Raw genomic sequence first — 20,868 nt, forward strand, 5'->3', positions numbered from 1 at the left:
GGATGGGATTGAGTCATTCCTGACATTACTGCACTTTGACACAAATGCGGCACTAAAAGAATATCGACCAAGCAAGGGGAATTTCCCGAGTATAAATTATGTGATGAATTTTTGTGTGTGGGTATCCTTTTTTTATCATTTTCTGTGTTACAGTTTTTAGATCGGGAAACTCCAAAATCTTAGTTAAATACATTAACTTTGTAAAGATGCAATTTTTGAGATTATAAATGTTTCATAAGATGTTAGTGAAGTTCTCATATGTTTTGAATTGTTTGAAAACATTTCTTTTATGATGTTTGTAGGTTTTGTTTTTTACATAATCTATCCGGTTGAGATGTTCCCATGGCAAGTTGACCAAGATTATGTAATGTTTACTCGTTGTGGGAATGTGTGTGTGTGTGTGTGTGTGTCAGACCTTTCAAGAACTAATGCAATTGTAAAAGTAGTAGCCCGTGGATGGTAAAGAAAGCAAGACCTGGAAAGATAAGGCAAGACAAGGTAAAAGTGGGGCAAGGAAAGCCATCTTACAAAGAAAGAATACAGTACAAGACTTCCCTTTTGACACCAATCATTGAACCATCATCTGTGGCACCAGCATAAGATGTTCTCACTCCTAGTGCAAGATCTTTCCAGGAAAAGGTCTTTGATCTCAGCTATGGATTTGCACATCAATCAGGAAGAACAAGAGCAAAATCACTGACATAGAAATTCTTTTAGCATAGTTTATTCCAAGCTGAACCCTATTAATTGCTATCTGGACAAGGCATCTGTTTTGGAGTTTTTCTTTTTAGGAATATATAGTATTGTACACCCTATTTCTGTGATGGCTAATAGTTGTCATTGTTAATGGGTGGAGTAGTTGTCCCTTTCTCTCTACCTCGTTTTTTTTTCTTTTTTTTGTCAGAATATGGTTGTGAGGTTTGTGATCTGTAAGGTAAGAAGTACCCTGTTGGATGTCCTGTATTTTTTTCTGCACTGGCATTAGTTTTTGACTAAAGAAACCAAGTCATTTTGTTCTACCATTGACTGATTACTTCATGATGGCGCACATATTGATATTGCTGGCTTCAGTTACTCATATGATTGTGGGTCTGACCCAGGGGTTGGGAAATGCCAGTGTTTCCATTGAGGGTGTTGTAGAGAGGTGCCATGGTTTTGGCAATATTGGGCAGGAACCTATGATAGTATTATCATTCCCATGAATTCTTTTAGTTCATGTATGGTGGTTCTCGTCAGGTATTGCCTGACAGCTTACGCTTTTGAAACTGGAGGATGTAGTACATAATTTTCAAATATGGGATGACCCAGGAATTGACAGACAATGCACCTATGATGCATATATGTCAGGATGGATGACTATGCCATTGTCTCATAAAAGGGATATTACAGTTTTATGTATTTATGGTCTTCTAGATTTCCAGGGTATTTGCGTGTCATTGACGTAGGAGATGTAGAAAGGACGGGAGGTCTTTTGGGATGTTGTCCATCAGCCTCTGGAATGTGTGTAGACCTTGAATTCTGGAATTTAAAAGTGGAATAGTTGAAGGTATATGTTCCGAAGGCATAGTGAATAGTATGGTAAGGGGATGCCGTTGGCAGCCGCTAGGTGCAGCCACTAGGTGCAACCAGGTGGTCATCGACAGTTGTCCTTCGGTGTAGGCAATATAGATCTGAAGGCACCTGTATCCACCAGGACTGGAGAATCCAGGGAACCAGGCATTCATTACTGTTGTAATGCCCAACATTATTTCTTTCAGTGGCAACCCTGTAGGTCTATCTCCAGCTACAATGGGGGTTACAGTCCCTGGCTGCTTTCCCAAACTTACGATGGTGAATGCAAAGTACAGTCAGTTGTGGGGTGTCCTTTTTGGTCATTTGTACAGCTGCCTTAGCATGGTGTTACCTTATGCATTGTCATTGTCCTTTATGCATTGGGAAGTACAATGTGGATGCTCATCAGTAGGAGCTAAGTTACCATGGAGAGATTGACCTTTTTCAGTTTCTCTTTTGTATCTAACTCTGGCAGTGGAAGAAGGGACTTAGGCTTTTCCAAGGGCACTCACTGATGTGTTCCTTGCAGGAGTGTTAAAGAGTTCAAGGGCTTGTCTCGAGCAGGTGGGTAGCAACAAGGAGCACTCTAATATCAGGAACTGGTGGAGTTCTTCATAATCAGTCCTCTCTCCCAGTGCATCCAGCCATTGTGCAATGTAAGAGAAAAGAGAGCCCGAGATTGCCTCGAGGACATTGTGTGCTTTCTTTTTTGAGCTGAAAACTTTTATGGAGGCAGAATTTTATCTTCTTCAGAACAAGACAATTGGTTTGGTTATTAAGAAGGGAAGTAGATATAACTTCATCTGATGACATCTTGCGAATGCTATAACCTTTATGAGTCTGTTTCCCAACAGTAGATTTCTTAGCAGCAAAGTAGGCAATATTTAGCCGGTTTGTCACCATGTTTTAATGCAAGAATCTAGTTTTATATTTACTATGCTGTCGAGACAACCTTTTGATCTTCTTGAGAGAGAGTTAGACAGAGCTTAGTCGCCATACCTAGTCCATTAGTGGCTTGTCTTTGTTTCTGAAGGCATTGTCGTATTTAGTCCATTTTCTTCTGGGTTTTGACTAATGAATGCAGGACAAACAAGAGCTTTTGAGAGAGAGAGTGAGCCCTGAGCTAAGTACTGTGCTGGTAGTGGCTGTTGCTGTTAGGTAGGGCATGGCTGAGGGTAATGCTGTTCTGTCAGACTGTGCCACCTGGGTAAAGGTTAATTCATATAACAAATACCCAGAGTTCACTGTCTATTGATAAGATTGTTCTACTTTTGTTACAATGTATATACATATAAATATATGTATATATATATATTATATATTATATTATATATATATATATATATATATATATATATATATATATATATATATATATATAAAAGCAAATTCCACAGGAAAATTATAGTCAGAAATCCAAGCGCTTTCGTCTTTACTCAGACATTGTCAAGGAGTTAATGAAGTACAATTGGAGAGAAAGGTCTCAGATACAACACAAGATCTAGAATACCAGATGGTTAATTGTCTAAAGGTAAAAATTAAAAGAGATAATCCAGGATTATTGGATATCACAACTTGACGGTCACAAACCTAAAAAGATTGACCCTAACCGAAATTACAGTTTCTTTATAGTCCAAAACATGTAAAAACTGAATATATTTTTTAATTTTTTGCTTATATTTATCTACAACTTTTTTCATATGAAAGCATCAAGTTTAAATATACCAAGACTTAAATTTAGAACATTTCTATTTATTTGACTTGATGAAACAAGATTCAATGATATTCCTTTTAACTGTGTCATTAACATTGGGATTAAGGCTCTTGCTTGACTCCAGTTAATAGGATGGTCTAAATCTCTCATATGTACGAATAATGCATTCAATATTTGCCCAGTTCTCAGAATATTGATGCTGTTTGAGACTTTGTGAAAGAGATTTACCGGTTTGTCCGTAATAGACTTTATCACACTTTTTGCAAGGAATTTCATATATGCAGCTGGAAGATCGTTAGGAGAATTTTTGATTACTAAACTCTTGACATTAATATTACTGAAAACAACATTTATGTTAAAAAGCTTTAAAATTCTACGAATATCTAAACCTTTCATCATAGGGTAATTTAGAATGTTATGCTTACTAAATTCAAGTTTGTCATTAGTTGAATAAAATGTTTTTCTAGCTCTTTTCCATGCCACATCTACAAAAGTCCTTGGGTATTTAAGTTTCATTGCAATATCATAAATAGTTTTAATTTCAGCGTCAATAAACTGCGGGCTACAGACACGTAAAGCCCTTAGAAACATCCCAGAAAAAACAGAGAATTTAACATTTTGACGGTGATTGGAGTAGTAATGAACAAAAGAGGCAATGTTAGTTGATTTTCGAAAGACTGAAAAGGTGAAATTTTTATCATTTCTATGGACAGTTACACATCAAGAAAATTGAAATTACAATTTCTTCTTCCTCTACTACGTAAATTTTTATAGAAGGGACTTAAATTATTGAGATTATTAAGGAATTCCTGGAGATTTTCGTGAACTGGCCAAATACAGAAGATATCATCCACATATCTAAACCAAATTGCTTTTTGGGGCAAAATTCTTGGTAAGAGTTTTGTCTCAAAAAATTCCATGTAAATATTGCTAAGGACAGGAGATAAGGGATTACCCATAGCCATGCCAAACTTTTGTACAAAAAATTCCCATTAAAACAAAATTTACTTCTTTGATACATAACCTTATGAGACTAATGAGGTTTGCCACACTTAAGGGAATGTCATGACGTTCTAATTCTTCCTCCAGATATTCAAGTCAGTCATCTACAGGCACTTTTGTAAATAAAGAGACAACATCAAAACTAACCATATTAAAATCAAAATTCAAATTTAAACTATTCAATTTGTTTATAAAATCAACATTGTTTTTAACATTCATGTTAGAAATGTTTCCTACCAAAGGAGTAAGAATTTTTACAAGCCATTTAGATAAATTATACGTAACTGAGCCCACTGAACTAATGATTGGTCTGATAGGGTTATTGATTTTATGTGTCTTGACTAAACCATACATATAAGGTAGGGAGGCGCATTGTGGTGTAAACTGTTTAATTAAATGGTCCAAGCCCTTCGAAATGGATTTAATTTGTTTATTAAAATGGGAGTTCACTGTCTGTGTAGGGTCAGACCTCAGTTTCGTATAAGTATCAGTATCCTTTAGCAATGTCATTATTTTACTTACATAGTCACTTTTATTCATTATTACCACTGCATTAGATTTATCTGCTTTTGTCACTTTCACGGTTTCGTCTTCTTTAATTTTCTTAAAAGCCTGGAGAAATCTCACGGGTACATTAGGGGGAGAAGGTTTACACACAGCACCATACACAATACCTTTACAAATATTGATATCATTAGGGCTATAGGTTTTGATTAAATTTTTCTAAATAACAAAAGGATTTTGAGATGTCGACACAGTCCAGGTTACCATTAAATACACCAAAGCTTAACCCATGAAACAGTGAAAGTGACAAAAGCAGATAAATCTAATTCATCCACCACAATAGGTTCGGGTTCATCAGGGTTTGGCGTATCGAACCCTTCAAAGTCCCTCTCAGCGACGGAAGCTGGCCACAATTTCTTCTATGCTGAATTAAGAGTTCTTCGTGTGACACCCTGCCATGCATCGTCAATAATTTTTAAGCAATGGACGATATTGAAATGTTCCTTCCAAAATTCACGAAGGGTGAGATTAGTGTTGTCTGTGACATTGAAGCATTTCTTGAACAAATGCTTCGTGTACAGTCTTTTAAAGTTGGAAATTACTTGTTGGTCCATGGGCTGGAGGAGTGGCGTGGTGTTGGGCGGGGGTGGGAGATAAAAAGACCTTGATGAACCTGTACTCATCAAGAATGTCCTCTTTCGAGACCAGGAGGGTGACCAGGGGCATTGTCGAGGACCAGGAGACATTTCATTGGCAGGCTTTTCTTCGGCCGAAATATTTTTTTGAAACTGCCGGATCCAAAGCACAGATTAACCCATTCTGTGGAGAAATGCCGCGTAACCCAAGCCTTAGCATTAGCACGCCACATCACTTGCAGTTTTTCTTTCAAGATCCTTTGGCTCTTGAAAGCACGTGGGTTTTCTGAGTGGTACACCAGCAGTGGCTTGACCTTACAGTCACCGCTGGCATTGGCACACAAGGCTAGAGTTAACCGGTCCTTCATGGGTTTATGGCCCGGTAGTCTCTTCTCATCTGCCGTGATGAATGTCCTCCTGGGCATCCTCTTCCAGAAAAGGCCAGTTTCATCGCAGTTGAACACTTGTTGGGGGATGTATCCTTGTTCTGCGATAACTGAGGCAAAGGTTTTGACGTAGTCCGCCACAGCTTTCGAGTCAGAACTTGCTGCTTCCCCATGCCTCGCAACCGAGTGTATCCCAGTCCATTTTTTGAAATTATCGAACCAGCCACAACTGGCTTTGAAGGTTTCCGCTGGCGCTGAAGTCTCCCCTCTCTCAGCTGCTTGCTTTCCTTTCAAGCCATTGTAGATTTCGCTGGCCTTTTCACAGATGATCGTCTCGGTCACACTGTCTCCCACCAACTGTTTCTCCTTTATCCATATTAAAAGAAGCCTCTCCATCTCGTCATGAATATCACTGCGCAGCAAGGAAAGGATGGTTAGACCTTTGGAAGGCTTGGTGCTCTTTATAGCATCCTTCTGCTTGAGGATGGTACATATTGTTGATGTACCCCTCTCATATATATTGAGCCAGCTCAGTCACTCGTACACCACTCTCATGTTTTTAGATTATTTCCTGCTTTATCTCGATTGTCATCATACGCTTTTTCTTTTCACTACCCTTGTTTGCACTTGCTTGCTTGGACCCATTGCTTATTTCACTTAATTCTGCACTGATTAACGTAAAAAAACACGTAAAAAATGCAAACACTACGGCTGATGCCCGGAGATAACTTTACGCCGCGACGGAGATCCGACGGGAAAGAGCGAGCGATGCTGTCCTCGTGAGCAGCCTCTCGCACACTCAGCCACCTAGAGGCCACATTGGGAACAGTCTCGTATCCTTGTATCTCAAATTTGTCTCGTATCACGGGGCAAATATTTGCTCGAAACTTTCCTCGTATCTCAAATTTCACGTATGTTGGGGCACTCTTATGTCAAGGTATTACTATATATATATATACTATATATATATAATATATATATATATATATATATATATATATATATATCAATTAAACCATAGGCAAAGAAATATGTTAGTGGGTGTAGGTCCTCACAGTTTCGACTGTATTTCTAAGCCATTGACGAAATGGCATAGATATGCAAAACCTCCAAACCGTTGGAAACTAGTAATTCACACCTGACAGGCGTCTTTTGAGCTTGTATGTCAGATACTATGTTTACAAATATGATTGTTCTTTTTCCTTGCAGATCTACTACATTCCTTAAAATGTAGACAGTTTACAAATTTCTTTTGAGAGTATAGGGCCAAGGCTATACATGCCTTGAATGGTGTTCGACAACAGATTTCTTTCATACAACTATAGTCAACGACATTTTTTCCCAGTGTCGTTATAATTATTATCATGAGCACTTGAATATATGTAGAGTCTGCTGGTCACTTTTTACCAGATACATATGTCACTGTAATTGTGTGTGTGTGTATATATATATATATAATATATATATATATATATATATATATATATGTTCACTTTATCACTTGCACAAATGTCCTGTGGATTAATACAATTACTGACAGGGCCTCATTAAAACATAATGGTATCTAGCAGAGGTATTTATTCAGGAAAAGTTACCATGAGTAAATTTTTCTGCTAGATACCATACAGATTTAATGAGGTCCTGTCAGTAATTATATATATATATATATATATATATTATATATATATATATACATATACATATATATAATGAAAGGAGCCCATAGATATGCCAGAATGTCGAAAATAAATACTATATTTCAGAGGTGAAGCAGTCTCCCTCTTCAGGGAGTGGAGAGACAGTTTCGTCTCTCAAATATGGCATATATTTTCTACATTTGGCGTTTTTATGGGCTCCTTATATTAGATGGAACTCTGTTGTAACAGAATATGTGTTACAGTCATACATATAAATATATATACTTCTCATAGTTTTGCTTTCCTTAATTTTCCTAGTACTGTTGTGCTTAGTGAACTGGACAAGGAAACTTGTTTCTGTGGAAAGTTTGGTTACATAAAGATTTCAGCAAGCCATGAGCTCTGCGTAGACCTCCAGGCCGCGTAAATGGATCCCACAAGTTGCACGAATCTTTATATCTTTATGGCAATCATTTTTATGACAGGCTTGTGCCAAAATAAGCATCTGTGTCTAGGCTACCACATTATGATTTGTACTGGTGGTTTTCTACTGATAGGTGGCAAACTCTGTCTCTAGATTATGTCATTACCTGTTCAAACTGTGTAACAACGCAGTTTACCACAGTACAACCTAAGAATGGTATACTTCAGAAAGAAATATCTCGTTTCGGCACAGACCTGTTATAAAAGGAGTGTCATAAAAGATTCATGCAACTTGCGGGATCCATTTATGCGGCCTGGAGACTTTTAGGTCATTACTTACTGTATTCTTTAAGAAGAAGAAAGATATTGAGCAACACTCGGCATTACAGTTCATTGTGTGAAATTAAGCCGTAACATAAGGTAGCAAACAAGCAATGAGGATGTTATCATTCACTAATATACGATTCCACCTCGCAGGTCTCCCCTGGCACGTTGGCGGCCCAGCATCTCACCCAAGGGGACACACTGATTATGATAGAGGGGAAGGACGCCAGAACCCTGTGTCACTTCGACGCCTGCGACCTCATCAAAGCGGCTGGAAATCGGGTCGAAATCACCGTCAGAAAAGTCGATTCCCAGTGAGTCATCTCTCCAACTGAACACGCCTGTCTACGTATACTGTGCCGTGCCTTGCAAGGGCCATGTCTTCATTGATTTTCGTCGATGAAATCTGACCAAAGCATGGGATATGGATCGTATTTTGGAAATAGCTACTTGAAGTCACAGCCTTAATTGGGAAAAATATACAGTGATGAGTAATGTTAATAATTAAGGCACTTATCAGGGTAAATTAAGGAAATTTAAAGGGAAACTTAGCTAAATCTAGCAGACTCGTAGGTAGAGGCTAATAAAACTTCATTACTTGAAGGCCCTCCCATTCACTGACACTGTAGTATGGCCTATGTACTAGACACCCCGCCCCTATACTTTATGAATGAAGACTTAGATGTTGGTAGTAGTAGAAATAATAGTAGTATTATATGGAATTCTTATTTTGTTTCACACAAACACCTATCCTACATACTCTCATCTTTCCGATAAGTCATGTCTCCATGCAGAGTACAGTAAGGGAATGGGTATTAAATGAGAATAATACTAATTGTTTAATGCACTTCTATACACTTCCATGGCGCAATTCACATTTCCTTTAATTTGAAATATTCACCAAGTCTTACAAACTCAGTGAAAGCCATTGTTACCCTGGAGTTCCTGTTGCTTCATAATGTCTCGAAGGTTCTGGTAATATGTTACATTCATTTAGTCCAACTAAATGAATGTAACATAAAGCAAGTGCTTTAACTTTAACTTCCCTTAACGTACAATTAGTCCCATGATAAATCCTCAGTGCTTGGTATATCACACTATCCCCCCTTCGTTATTTTATTCACGTGCCTCTGTGTCAGTTTTGTTGTTTCTATACGCTTGATTCGTTTACTTGAAACTGACACTAATGTTTGTTGTAGTTTTGCTGAGTGGTTGTCAGTTAGTCTATGTATTCCGCTTTTATCTATCTATTTATTTATTTAGCATATACACATACGATTCTTCGTTGCATACTGCAAAACACGCAACGCGAAAGCAATCTTGCAGCCACGAGGACAATTTGCTTGGCTTGCTATAGGTGAAGCAGCAGTTACTTATAACTTGGGATTGACCTATGATCGATCAGCTGCCGTCGTCCTGTCGTCAGCGGTTTTTACTGACTGATGTCATATTTGACTCACAACTAGACTCTCTCTCCCAGGGTGCTTACAAGATTCAAGTTTCCTTTTAAACGTCTTTGATTTACTATGATAACTGCACTAATTATCCACATGAGACGTCACTCACTGCATATGATTCCAAATTAGGTTGTGGCTTCAAATAGCTATTTTCAAAATACGATCCATAGCCGATGCTTTGTAAAGATTTTATTGACGAAAATCTATTAGAAACGGCCCTGAAATGTACAGTAACACTTATTTCCCTTATTTCGCTCCCTTTTAACTGGCTATCTCATTCTCGCTCGTATGGGGAACTTGTTTTATTTTATTCGCTTCTACCCATATCATGTAATATCTATATTATATCTATATCTATATTAGATATATAATTAATATATATAGATAGATCTATACTAATCTTAATATATATGTTTGTGTGTGTGTGTGTATGTATATATAGCTATTTAAATTTCTGACTCACACCAGGATCGAACATAGGTCTCTCAATTGAAAGACCAGACCGCTGACTACCAGGCCACACACGTCATCAAAGAAGTTGGAACCTAAGTACCACTGTACCTAAGGCTTTACCTGGGTGGGCTAACTGCCTTGCATACCAGCATGTTTTCCCCAACTTTCCGTCCCAGCAGTGGCTCAACTGACTGCATTTCTGTTGCACACTTGATTGTTCGTTGATTATTTCTGTCCCATTCACTCAGAAAGGATAATTTGATTGATATACTGTCAACTGGGGCACTGCTGGGTCGAGAAGTCGTGGAAAACACGCTGGTAAGCAAAGCAGTTAGCCCGTCCAGGTAAAGCTTTAGGTACAGTGGCACTTAGGCTCCAAATTCTTTGATGACCTGTGTAGCCTGGTTGGCAGCGATCTGGTCTTTTAATTGAGAGAACTGGGTTCGATCCTGGTGTGAGTCAGAAATTTAATTCTGCTGCACTTCTGATTGTGTGTTGATTATTTCTATATATGTGTGTGTATGTATAGTGTGGATGGGTATGTGCTCTTGTGCAGCCTTTATATGCGGAAGCTCTTCAGTGTGTATGCGTTCATTTCTGTCCGCTTTTTCAGAAAATAGTTTTGAACAGGTATTCTCGAAGTCATTGACTACTAAGGTTTTTGTGTTCATTCTTATGGAAATTAAATGGAAGGTTCCATTCAGAAATTTAGTTCATTTGACGTACAGTATTTTAACCCTTTAGCACCCATTTTGTATTGAGTCCTTTGTAGGTGAGTTTTGTAACATTTGGATATTAGGACCTTGGATTCTCTTACCTTATTCATTTGATTGATATCTTATTGAATTGACAGTTCTCTTGTTTATTTTTAATCCATCCTGTTTGATTAATTACATCACTAATGCATTGCTTTTTTACAGACACCTGGTAGATGAGAACCGATGCCATCAGGAGAAACTTGAACAGTTGATGGTCAATGAGAAACAAGCAGAGGTCGCTGAAAGAAACCGCATAAAGGCTCTGCAGCAAAAGGTTCTTTCGCCACCCTTGGGAGTCCCTAGTTCAGCTCCTCCCCAGCTAAGAACCGAATCACCTCTCCAGCGTACTCAGCGTTTTTCTGTATCGCCACACAGACATTTTTCGCCTCAGCAAACATCCAGTGTCACAAATCGCTTCTCGTCCTCCCCAAGCTTTCCACAATCCCCAACAAAGCGCTATTCATCTCCACAGATGACGTCTCCTTCTACGCAGTATGGTTCACCACCTCCATTTGGATCTCCCCGTCAGTCCTTCTTTTCGCCACCTCAGTTTTTCTCTCCGGCATCCAGTGAAACACCATCGGCATATTCGACACCTATGCAAACCTTTTCGCCACCACAAGTTTTTTCTCCCCCACAGTTTAATCAGATCACGGCACAGCCTCCCCCTTTACCTCTGTCAAGTCAGCAACAGCAATCTTCATCTGTTAATTCTCAGCAGCTGTCAGCAAAACTACAGATACTTCAGGCTCAGGAGAGCCAAAGTATGAAGGCATTGAGTGGATCACAACTTCAAGCATTCCATCTGCAGCAAGCAGCTGCTAGAGCATCACAAGTACCTCATAGTAATGTGCAACCTGCACTTCCAACCACACAGGTACCCCCTAATCAGAAGCCAGTCGTTCAAAAGACTCAGCCTAAGGAACCACCTATGGAAATACAAGATCCTCAATTACTAACAGAAGAACAAAAAAGGAAGCAACTTCAGCAGCTAATTCTTGAAAAGCGTCGTTTAGAAGAATTAATGATGGTCGCTAAGAAACGAGAGGCGACGCCTAACCCACAATCCCCTACTATCCCCAAAGATCCACCGGAGTTTATTCCTACTGAAGGGGCATCAGTCCTAGTCAAGGCTGACCAGTTACAACGCTTTCATAAAGAGCGCTCTCCTTCTGTGAAAAAGGAGAGGTCTCCTGCTCTAAGCCTGAAAGAAGAGGGTACATTAAAAAGGAAAGAAGAGGAACAGAGGGTAAGAGAAGAAAACAGGCGTCGAGATGAAGAAATTAGAAAGATGCAAGAGAGGAAGTTAGAAGAGAAGAGAAAGAAAGGCACTCAGAAAAAAGTGGGTAACTTTTCAACAGATAATATTACGGAAAAAACTGGCTTTGACCCACGCCGCCGCCTAAAATCAGAAGAAAGGAGAATCGAAGGCTTGATCTACAAAAAAGAAGAGTCGGCATTATCAGCCTCTGAGAGCAACGTCACCCATGGAAATTTCATGGCCGAATCAAAGCAGATTGTTGAACAGCGGAAGAGAGATCACGGTCTCATTGAAGCCGAGAAGCGTAAACAAGAAGCCAGAAAGAAGATTGAGGAACAGAAAAGAAGAGACGAGGAGAGACAGATGAGACTGACTGAAGAGCAGAGAAGGCAACACGAGTTCCTTGCCATGCAAGAAAAGAGGAAGGTCGAAGAGAGACGGAAAATGGAAGAAAAGAAAAGGCTTCAAGAACAGTTCAAAAGAGATCAGCAGAGGATCCAGGAGGAAATGAGAAAAAAAGAGGAGCAGAGGAAGAGAGAAGAAGAAAAGAAGAAGGAGTTGGCAGAAAGGAAGCAAAGGGAAGAGCAGCAAAGGATGGAGGAGCAGAAGAGATTAGCAGAACAGAAACGCCAAGAGGAGCAGCAAAGAAAACTCGAGGAAGCGAGGCGTCTAGAGGAGCAGAGGATGATGGAAGAAAAGAAGCGTGTAGAGGAACAAAAGAGGCTTGAAGAACAAAGAAGACTCGAAGAACAGAGGAGATTAGAACAGCAGCGGAGACTGGAAGAACAGCGTAAAATAGAAGAGCAAAAAAGGTGGGAAGAACAGAGGAAATTAGCGGAGCAAAAGAGATTGGAGGAACAACGCCGAATAGAAGAGCAGAAGAGATTAGAGGAACAAAAAAGGCTGGAAGAACAAAAGAGACTTGAGGAACAACGAAGGATAGAAGAGCAAAGAAAGTTGGAGGAGCAAAGGAGAATTGCAGAACAAAAGAGAATCGAAGAACAGAGACGGCTAGAAGAGCAGAGAAAGTTGGAGGAACAAAAGAGAATTGCAGAACAAAAGAGACTCGAAGAACAAAGACGGCTAGAGGAGCAAAGGCGAATAGAAGAGGAGAAGCGCAAGGCCGAACAAAAACGAATTGAAGAAGAAAGAAAAAGAGCTGAACAGAGAAGGAAAGAAGAAGAACAGAAAAAGATAGAAGAACAAAGGCGTATTGAAGCGCAAAGACGTCTGGAAGAAGAACAGAAAAAGCTGGAAGAGAAAAGGAGGCTGGAACTACAGAAGCAATTAGAGGAGCAGCGGAAGTTAGAAGAACAACAGAGACTTGAAGAACAGCAGCGTCTAGAAGAACACATGCGTCTGATGGAGATCAAGAAACAAGAAGAGGAAGTTGAAGAGCAACGTCGTCTTGACGAAATGAAACGCCTGGAAGCTGATCGAATGAAAGAGGAAGCACAGATCTACGAGAGCTACAGGCGCCATTTAGAGGAGAAGAAGCGTGCCCAGCTGTACGATTCAGATGATTATGCTTCAGAATGGGAAACCCCAGATGATTATGACGAATCACCTCACCAAGAGGAGAAATTTGCTGAACTAAATGCCCAGAGTGAAGAAGAACTATATGATGCCCAAGAGAAATCTATCCGTAATCTCGAACGGCAGATACAAAAACAGAGTGAGCGGGAAAGGCGCCGCAGATCAGCGGAAAGGGCAGCTATGGATTCAGATGCCCCAGGGTTGAATCAGAGACATCCAGGTGGTAATTACCACTCTGTCAGTACTGGTGACCTGAGGGCCTCTAAGACGCTGCCAATTACAAAGTTCAGCCCAGACCCTATGGAATTCGGCTTCAGGCCCATTGAGAACCCCTATGGAAAGCTATCCAAATCAACAGGCAACCTTAATAGTGGAGCATCTGCAGTTGCAGTAGCTGCTGTGGCAGGAGCAGAAGCAGGCGCTGGGGCAGGCATCGAGGCCACCATGGAAATGGGTGGGCCATGGGCACCGCAGCCTCTGTCTTCCAGTCTAGGAGATTTACAGCAGGTTTGTTCTGTTCAAGAGGTCTTTTTTGCTTTACCAATCAACGAATTGTAGGAGTTTCTTGTAGTACATTATTTATGGTGTATGACGTTTAAGCTATAATTTCAGGTATTAGTAGAATGATCAAATTCTTTACCTTGTGAACCATATTTAATCTTTATTTTTTTAAAGAAAAATCATCTCTTATTCCTGTATGGGTGTTAGTTAATTAGCTGAAGCTACAAATAATCCCACCATTGCGTTATATTGTTGCTTGCCAGTTTGCCGATATATTATGAGCTGAATTATCTTAGCTCAGAGAGAAAAGTAAATGCATGCACATACAAATACAAGCAAAGGTACAGAATCCTTAAGATATAGTATACCTGAGAATTCAAGATATTTACGACATTTGCATTACAAAGAAAACCCTTCATCGAAGTAAGGAGTGCTTCATTACTATTTCGAGCTGTTTTGAGGAATGTGACTGCATCATCAAAGGGAAGAGAGTTGCAGATATTTGATGTTTAGCTGACAATTTTCCAGTTAGTTTCCATTTTTCTTATGCAATGAGGTTTCTCAAATTCTTATCTTTACATTTTTAATTGTCTCTACACATTATGAAATGTTATTGGCTTATCATTGCTGGGTTTCTTCCATAAGATTTATTTCTCTTACTTACCGTAAATGATTGTTTGACTAGTCTGCCATTTTTCTTTAAGTAGCAGACCTTCATGTGGTGTTCCTGTTAGTCCCTTTGGGGAAACCAACTGCTTAACACACACAGCCATCTAAAGGTGGTAGAAGGATTAACCCTCAGCCCTGAAGATGCCTGAGCTTAACAATGTAACTTTCAGTACAGAGGGACTTTCGAAGCCCAAAGCAGACTTACTAGCCAGTATCAATGCTGACATCATGTCTCCAAGAAACTCAAAGATTCCATACCAACCAAGACCCCAAGTATGGACCTTGCCATCCATCACCCAAGCCCAGTACATGGCAGGGCCATAAACATGCATGATAAAAGTATATTGTCCTCAGTACCAGTGACTGGTTGGGAAATGTGATAGAGACTAGAGTTTTTACAAACCACCTCCAACACCTTTTATATGACCTAACCGTTACTCGTTCAAAGACAAAACACCGTAATGGTCAGTGATTTTAACAGCCACTGTCATCTGGGGCTATGAGGAGATGAACAGTAATGGGGAAGCTGTGGAAGTGGGTGCCAGCAAATAACCTGACTGTACTCCATAAATCAAAGGAAAGATCATCATTTAACAGTACAAGTTGGAAGAAATGATACAATCCCTATATGGTATTGGTACCTTCAAGAGACTGCAACAACTTTGATAAGAAAAATTGTGATCCAATTCCCAGGTCACAGCATAGACCAATCTCAATCATGACCCGACCTTTATGTCATGTCAAAACCAAGGGCTCGCTTCGACTTCCACAAGGCTAAGTGGAACTTCTTCACCACAGAGTTGAAAGATAAAATAGATCTAGTTCAGCCAATTCCTGAAGCGTTTGATGACTTCAAGAAACTTGTCTGGGATATATCCAAAAAGCACATCCCGAGAGGTTGCAGGAAATTTTACATTCCAGGACTATGAGAGACATTTATGAAATGCACTCATCTGCCTATGACAATGACCCATTTGCCAATGAAACCATAGCAGTTGATGAAATTGTGCTTGAGGCTGTGGCGAGCAACAGAAAGCAGAGATGGGAAGAAGTTGTAACCAACACTAATTTGACCTTAAACAGCAAGAAAGCATGGTCCACATTAAAAGAACTCAACGCTGACAACAACATATAGTCACGCATCACAGCTGTCACACTGAATCAAGTCGCCCACCAGCTCCTGATGAATGGGAAACCCCACAATAAAGAACGAGGCTACCTGAAGCAGATGGAGGAGGACATGAAGAACACCATAGCAGCAAGTGACAATGCGTTCCATAATTTTATGATGACTGAACTTGACAAGGCCTTCGAGTACATGAAACCCAGACAGGCAACTGGTCTTGTTGTCATCTCCACTCCGGTATTGAAACCAAAGAATAGATTTTAGCACTGTATAATACTTGTACAACAACATTCAAAATCATTAAGATCTGGAGCAAAGCCTTTATAGTTGCATTGCTGAAGCCAAAGAAGGACCCTAGAATTGCAAAAAACTACTGCCCAATATCTATGCTTTGCACTTTATCTTAGTTGTATGAACGCTTCACACCCCACCCCCATGTTGATGATGCATTGGATTCTGACCACCATGCAGGATTCAGATTGCGGAAGTCTTGCTTAGGTCAAGTACTAAACCTGACACAGTACGTAGAGGATGGGGATGAGACCAGAGTAATAACCGGGGCTGTTTTCTTCTACCTAATTTTGGTGTGTGATACAGTTAACCACTGTCTTTTATCACTAAAATTAGCCAAAATCATTAAAAACTATAATAGTCCAAATAATCCAATCCCTTTTGACTAGCAGACGGTTTTTTGTCTAACTGGATGGGAGGGAAAACAGATGGAGATCACAGTCAAATGGACTCCCACAAGGTTCTGTGCTTGCTCCCACCCTATTCAACATATTTTAAAGACATAAGCCATTTCATAAACACCGACGATCTCTGCCTCACAACCCAAGATAAGTCATTTGAAGTCACTGAATGCCATTTTACTAATGCCCTTTCTAAATTCGTGGATTACTACAAATTCAATTTCCTGAATGCCAAGCCAGGAAAACACAAGTCTGCACATTCCATCTTAAAAACCACCTTGCGCAACAAGAGCTGGAGATGATCCGGGAGGGTTAGCAGCTTGACAATGATCAATACCCAGCTTACCTGGGTATCACTCTTAATCGGACTCTCCGCTTCAGAGGGCACATAGAGAACCTGAAGGAGAAACTCTCAAAGGGGAATGACCTCATAAGCCAGTTGGTGATTTCACATTGGGGTACAGACCTGTGCACATTGTAAACATCAGCACTAGCACTTTGCTACACCGCTGCTGAGTTCATCTCCCCGGTTTGGGAATGATTAAGCCATGATTAAGCAAGACGGACGCTGAGCTTATTGCACCACTGCACATCCGCCATCACTGCCAATCAAGAGCCCAGAAATACCAACAAGAAACTGACAGTAGACACCCACTCTGCCACCACCAAGAAGTGATGAGACATCTCCAGTCGAGAAAAAGCTTCATGATGGTTGAAAGCCTGCAACCTAAGAATACAACAAAGTACAGGGTGGATCAATGGAAGTCATACGACGAGCTGCCAGAAGCTATGGCAGTCCAAGAACCCTGTGAATCATTGCCTTTGGTTACTGACTTACCAAGGAGGGACAGGAGAACACTGAGCAGGGCTCGCAGTGGTGTTGGGAGGACGAGGAATAACCTCTACAGGTGGGGCTACGTTCTCTCACCCAATTGTCCTTGTGGCCACCAAGTCCAGACATGACTCTCATCCAGACCAACTGTGGATTGGGTCCAACATGCGCTGAAGAAGAGCTATACAATGCTAATTAAGCTGCCCAAAGATGGCTTACGTGCTGGCACAACAAGATATGAAGGAATGATTCACTTATTTCCATGGTATAGCTATTTATATACTTGGATGCAACTCATTAGAGCTATCGTCTGTCATGAAGAAGAATCACTAACGAAAAAGGGAACACTTTTATGAAGGTCTTAGTTCCTAGTGTTTCTGTTCTCTTGTTTTTTGTAACGTTTCCTTTATTTTCTTTGCTATCCATTTTTTATGTACTTATTGTAGTTTTCATACCTATTTACATAATTGTACAATCAAGATAATACTAATGAACTTAGCTATATAATTTTTATTATGCATTTATCGCTTTCTCATCATTTTAACTGTTATTTTGCAACCTCGTTAATATCAAGAATCTCAACACGAAATGTGTCTTTGTTTTATGCACTCATGTCCATTTCCCTTAATATTCATCGAGTCCTTTTGCTACAGAACTAATCTTGGTAACTCCACCCATAGCAGGTGTCATCGAAGCCCCCACTCCCTGCGACAAAGGCGAAGGTGAAATTGCGCCACGCCACCAGTGAGGAGATTCTTGTCCGACCCCAGGCTGGCAGGTAAGTTGCTTCCAGGGAAATGAGTTGACTTCTGGAATATTTCTCAGTCTCATTCTTTCACTCTGAATAGTTTCTTGAATTTTGTTTAGTCTTGCCTCTGGAGTATTTTTTTATATGCTTTTTGCAGAAGTTGATATCTTTCTGTCGTCTTCTTCTGAATGACATGAAGTCTTCAAAGTGTGTGCTAGGCATGATGTACTGGCTGTTGTTTGCGTAACTGGATTGCTTGATGTTGAGTCTGGATGTGTAGAGGAGTGCCCGTTGCTTTTGAACCACGTGTTTATCAAGACTTTGAAAACATTTCATTGTCAGGATATATATATTTTTTTAAATTCACCTTAAAACTGGTCCTTAAAGGTAGTCAGGCAAACTTTCTGTAACACACTTTATGTAGTATTTCTTAAAATGACTCATTCTTACAAATAGTTCACACCACTAAAAGTCTAAATTTTGTTTGGGTTGCAAGCTTTCTGGTGCGGTAGTTTTCAAGTAGCTTCGGTAATTTCTTTTCTTATGATTTCAGCTATGCTTTTCAATCTGAAGCCACATGAGAATGAATAACCACAGAGTCATCACAACAAAATCCAGTAAAAAATAACTTCGTTCCTCATTAAGGACAGCATTCCTGCCATTAGCTTGATTTGACATTTCCTCTGATATTGTGTAAATTAATTATACAGGGTGTCCATAAAGTCCCAGTACCGTTCTGAGCAGTAAATGCTTGTAATGGTACTGGGACTTATGGACACCTTGTAGTATACGAGTATATACTTACGCTAAAGTCAGACGCCAAAACTGATTTCCATTGAACCTGATGGCGGAAGTTTGACTAATCAAGTTCACCAAACTTTCGTTTTACAACTGCAAACGTTGCGTAGTTTTCCAAGACTTGGAATCTTATTTTTGCCATTGTTATTAAAAAGGAAACCTGTAGTTTTCTTTGCGGTGGCCGGTAATAAAGTCACATGGAAAAATGTCACAATTTACAGTCGTCTGTTTATGTTTTTACGGTAATCTCCAGCCGGATTGTACCGCGTTAAAATCATTTGGGGGTCACTATTTAGGAAATATTAATGTGACTTGTATTCTTGTGACTTTTTTACCTGTGATTTTTTGTTTTTGTTTTTTGATTGCTGCCGTCAGACTCCTGTTAAAATGAGATGGAAATGTTTTTAGTCTTTCGTGGATGAAGAGGAAAATGAGTAGGTAGCATTTTGGAATTTTTTTTTGAAAATATCTCAATTTGGGATTTCTTAAGAAGAGAATAAGTCAAGAGTAAAATAAATGCCAGGAAAGGATGATCAGGTTAAATTTTAATGTTACCTTTAAGCTTTTATTTATTTATTTGTTTATTCATTTATTTTTTGTCCTGTTTGCTTGTTTGGTGGCCAGAAAGAGCAAATGTACAATCGGCCACATATCTTTCTTGTAAGAAGCTAACTGTAATAATACTACAGCATTTTATCTGTAATGTCACGCGCGGAGACGATATTTATCACTCCGGTGTTTAGACTCAGTCAGTTAGTGCTCACGACAATTACAGGAAGAACTGTGGCCGACTGCATCTTGGCATCCTGTACTCGCGACGCATTTCTTCCTGTTTTCCTACCTCTGCTTCCTTCTCTCCTTCCCTCAGGTTCTCCTCTTACGATGACTTTGGCGGATACGCCTCCGATGGAGACTTGTAAGTGGCGAGCTCTGCGGAGGCTCCTCAGGACTGCGCGGGAAACCCAGACGGTTTTGGCGGGAAAATAATTCTTTTCTATTTTGAGATTCCGAATAAAAAAGAAACCATGAATTAGAGTGGCTCCTGTCAGAGAACAACTTGGAAGAACATATTCCCCCTGAAAAGCTTGGATATATAGTCTTTGAAAACGCCATAGAACAAGAGGGCTTCCCCCCTTATCGAATACCTGCCTGATGTGTTTCCCGCGTGATCCTTAACCTCTCAGAGCAGTTGACGGATCTACTGTACTTAAGTGGTCTCGTTGCAGTCCTTTGCTCTGTGGATAAAACTGGCACTTTCATCTATAATGTCAACTAATTTTGTTTTCCCCTTGTCTGACGTTTTTTTTTTTTTTTTTTTTTTTTGTATCACAAGAATTTTCTGGAAGCATAATAATAGACAGATTCAGTGTTGTTTTTGCTTACGCTCTAGGTATAAAAATACTTACGTAATGGAGTTCAAAGTCATATGCATGTAATAATGACATTAGTTATTTAGAATTTTTAGTTTGTTTCCAAAACTCAGTATTACTGAGCAGGTGTATATATGTATTCACACGTATAAACTTAAACTTTCTACTGCCTTTTAAGATGATTTCTGTCCTGCCTTCAGAGAGAAAGAAATAACTTATTTTTCATTTTAGCGTTGGAGAGCAGTTTTTTTTTCAGAGAATATAACAACTACTTTCTAACCAGCCACCTTTCTTTATATCAAATTAACACAGTAGTGTAGAATTCAAGCACTTATTGCTGTTAGTGTTATTTCTTGCATGCGCTAGTGAATTCGAAATCGTTTGAAATCATTTAAGAAATGTTGTTGGTGTGGTCTTTTAATCCAAACCATAAGTCATATTGACCGCTCTAGTTGTGAAACTGTGAAAAAGAGATTATTGCTTATTTTGAC

At 39.6% G+C, this 20,868-nt stretch overlaps 1 protein-coding gene across 1 annotated transcript in view; it reads left to right on the forward strand.

Annotated features, from left to right (window-relative positions):
* The window catches only part of LOC135219960 (uncharacterized), a 292,444-nt gene that overhangs the window by 87,119 nt on the left and 184,457 nt on the right, over positions 1 to 20,868 (forward strand). The window contains exons 3-6 of the mRNA XM_064257204.1: positions 8,330 to 8,490; positions 11,007 to 14,148; positions 18,142 to 18,239; positions 19,876 to 19,923. Coding sequence (XP_064113274.1) covers positions 8,330 to 8,490; positions 11,007 to 14,148; positions 18,142 to 18,239; positions 19,876 to 19,923 — 3,449 coding nt within the window. The remainder of the gene's footprint in view (positions 1 to 8,329; positions 8,491 to 11,006; positions 14,149 to 18,141; positions 18,240 to 19,875; positions 19,924 to 20,868) is intronic.

Source organism: Macrobrachium nipponense, chromosome 1 (genome assembly GCF_015104395.2).
Source record: "Macrobrachium nipponense isolate FS-2020 chromosome 1, ASM1510439v2, whole genome shotgun sequence".
NCBI classification, from domain to species: domain Eukaryota; kingdom Metazoa; phylum Arthropoda; class Malacostraca; order Decapoda; family Palaemonidae; genus Macrobrachium; species Macrobrachium nipponense.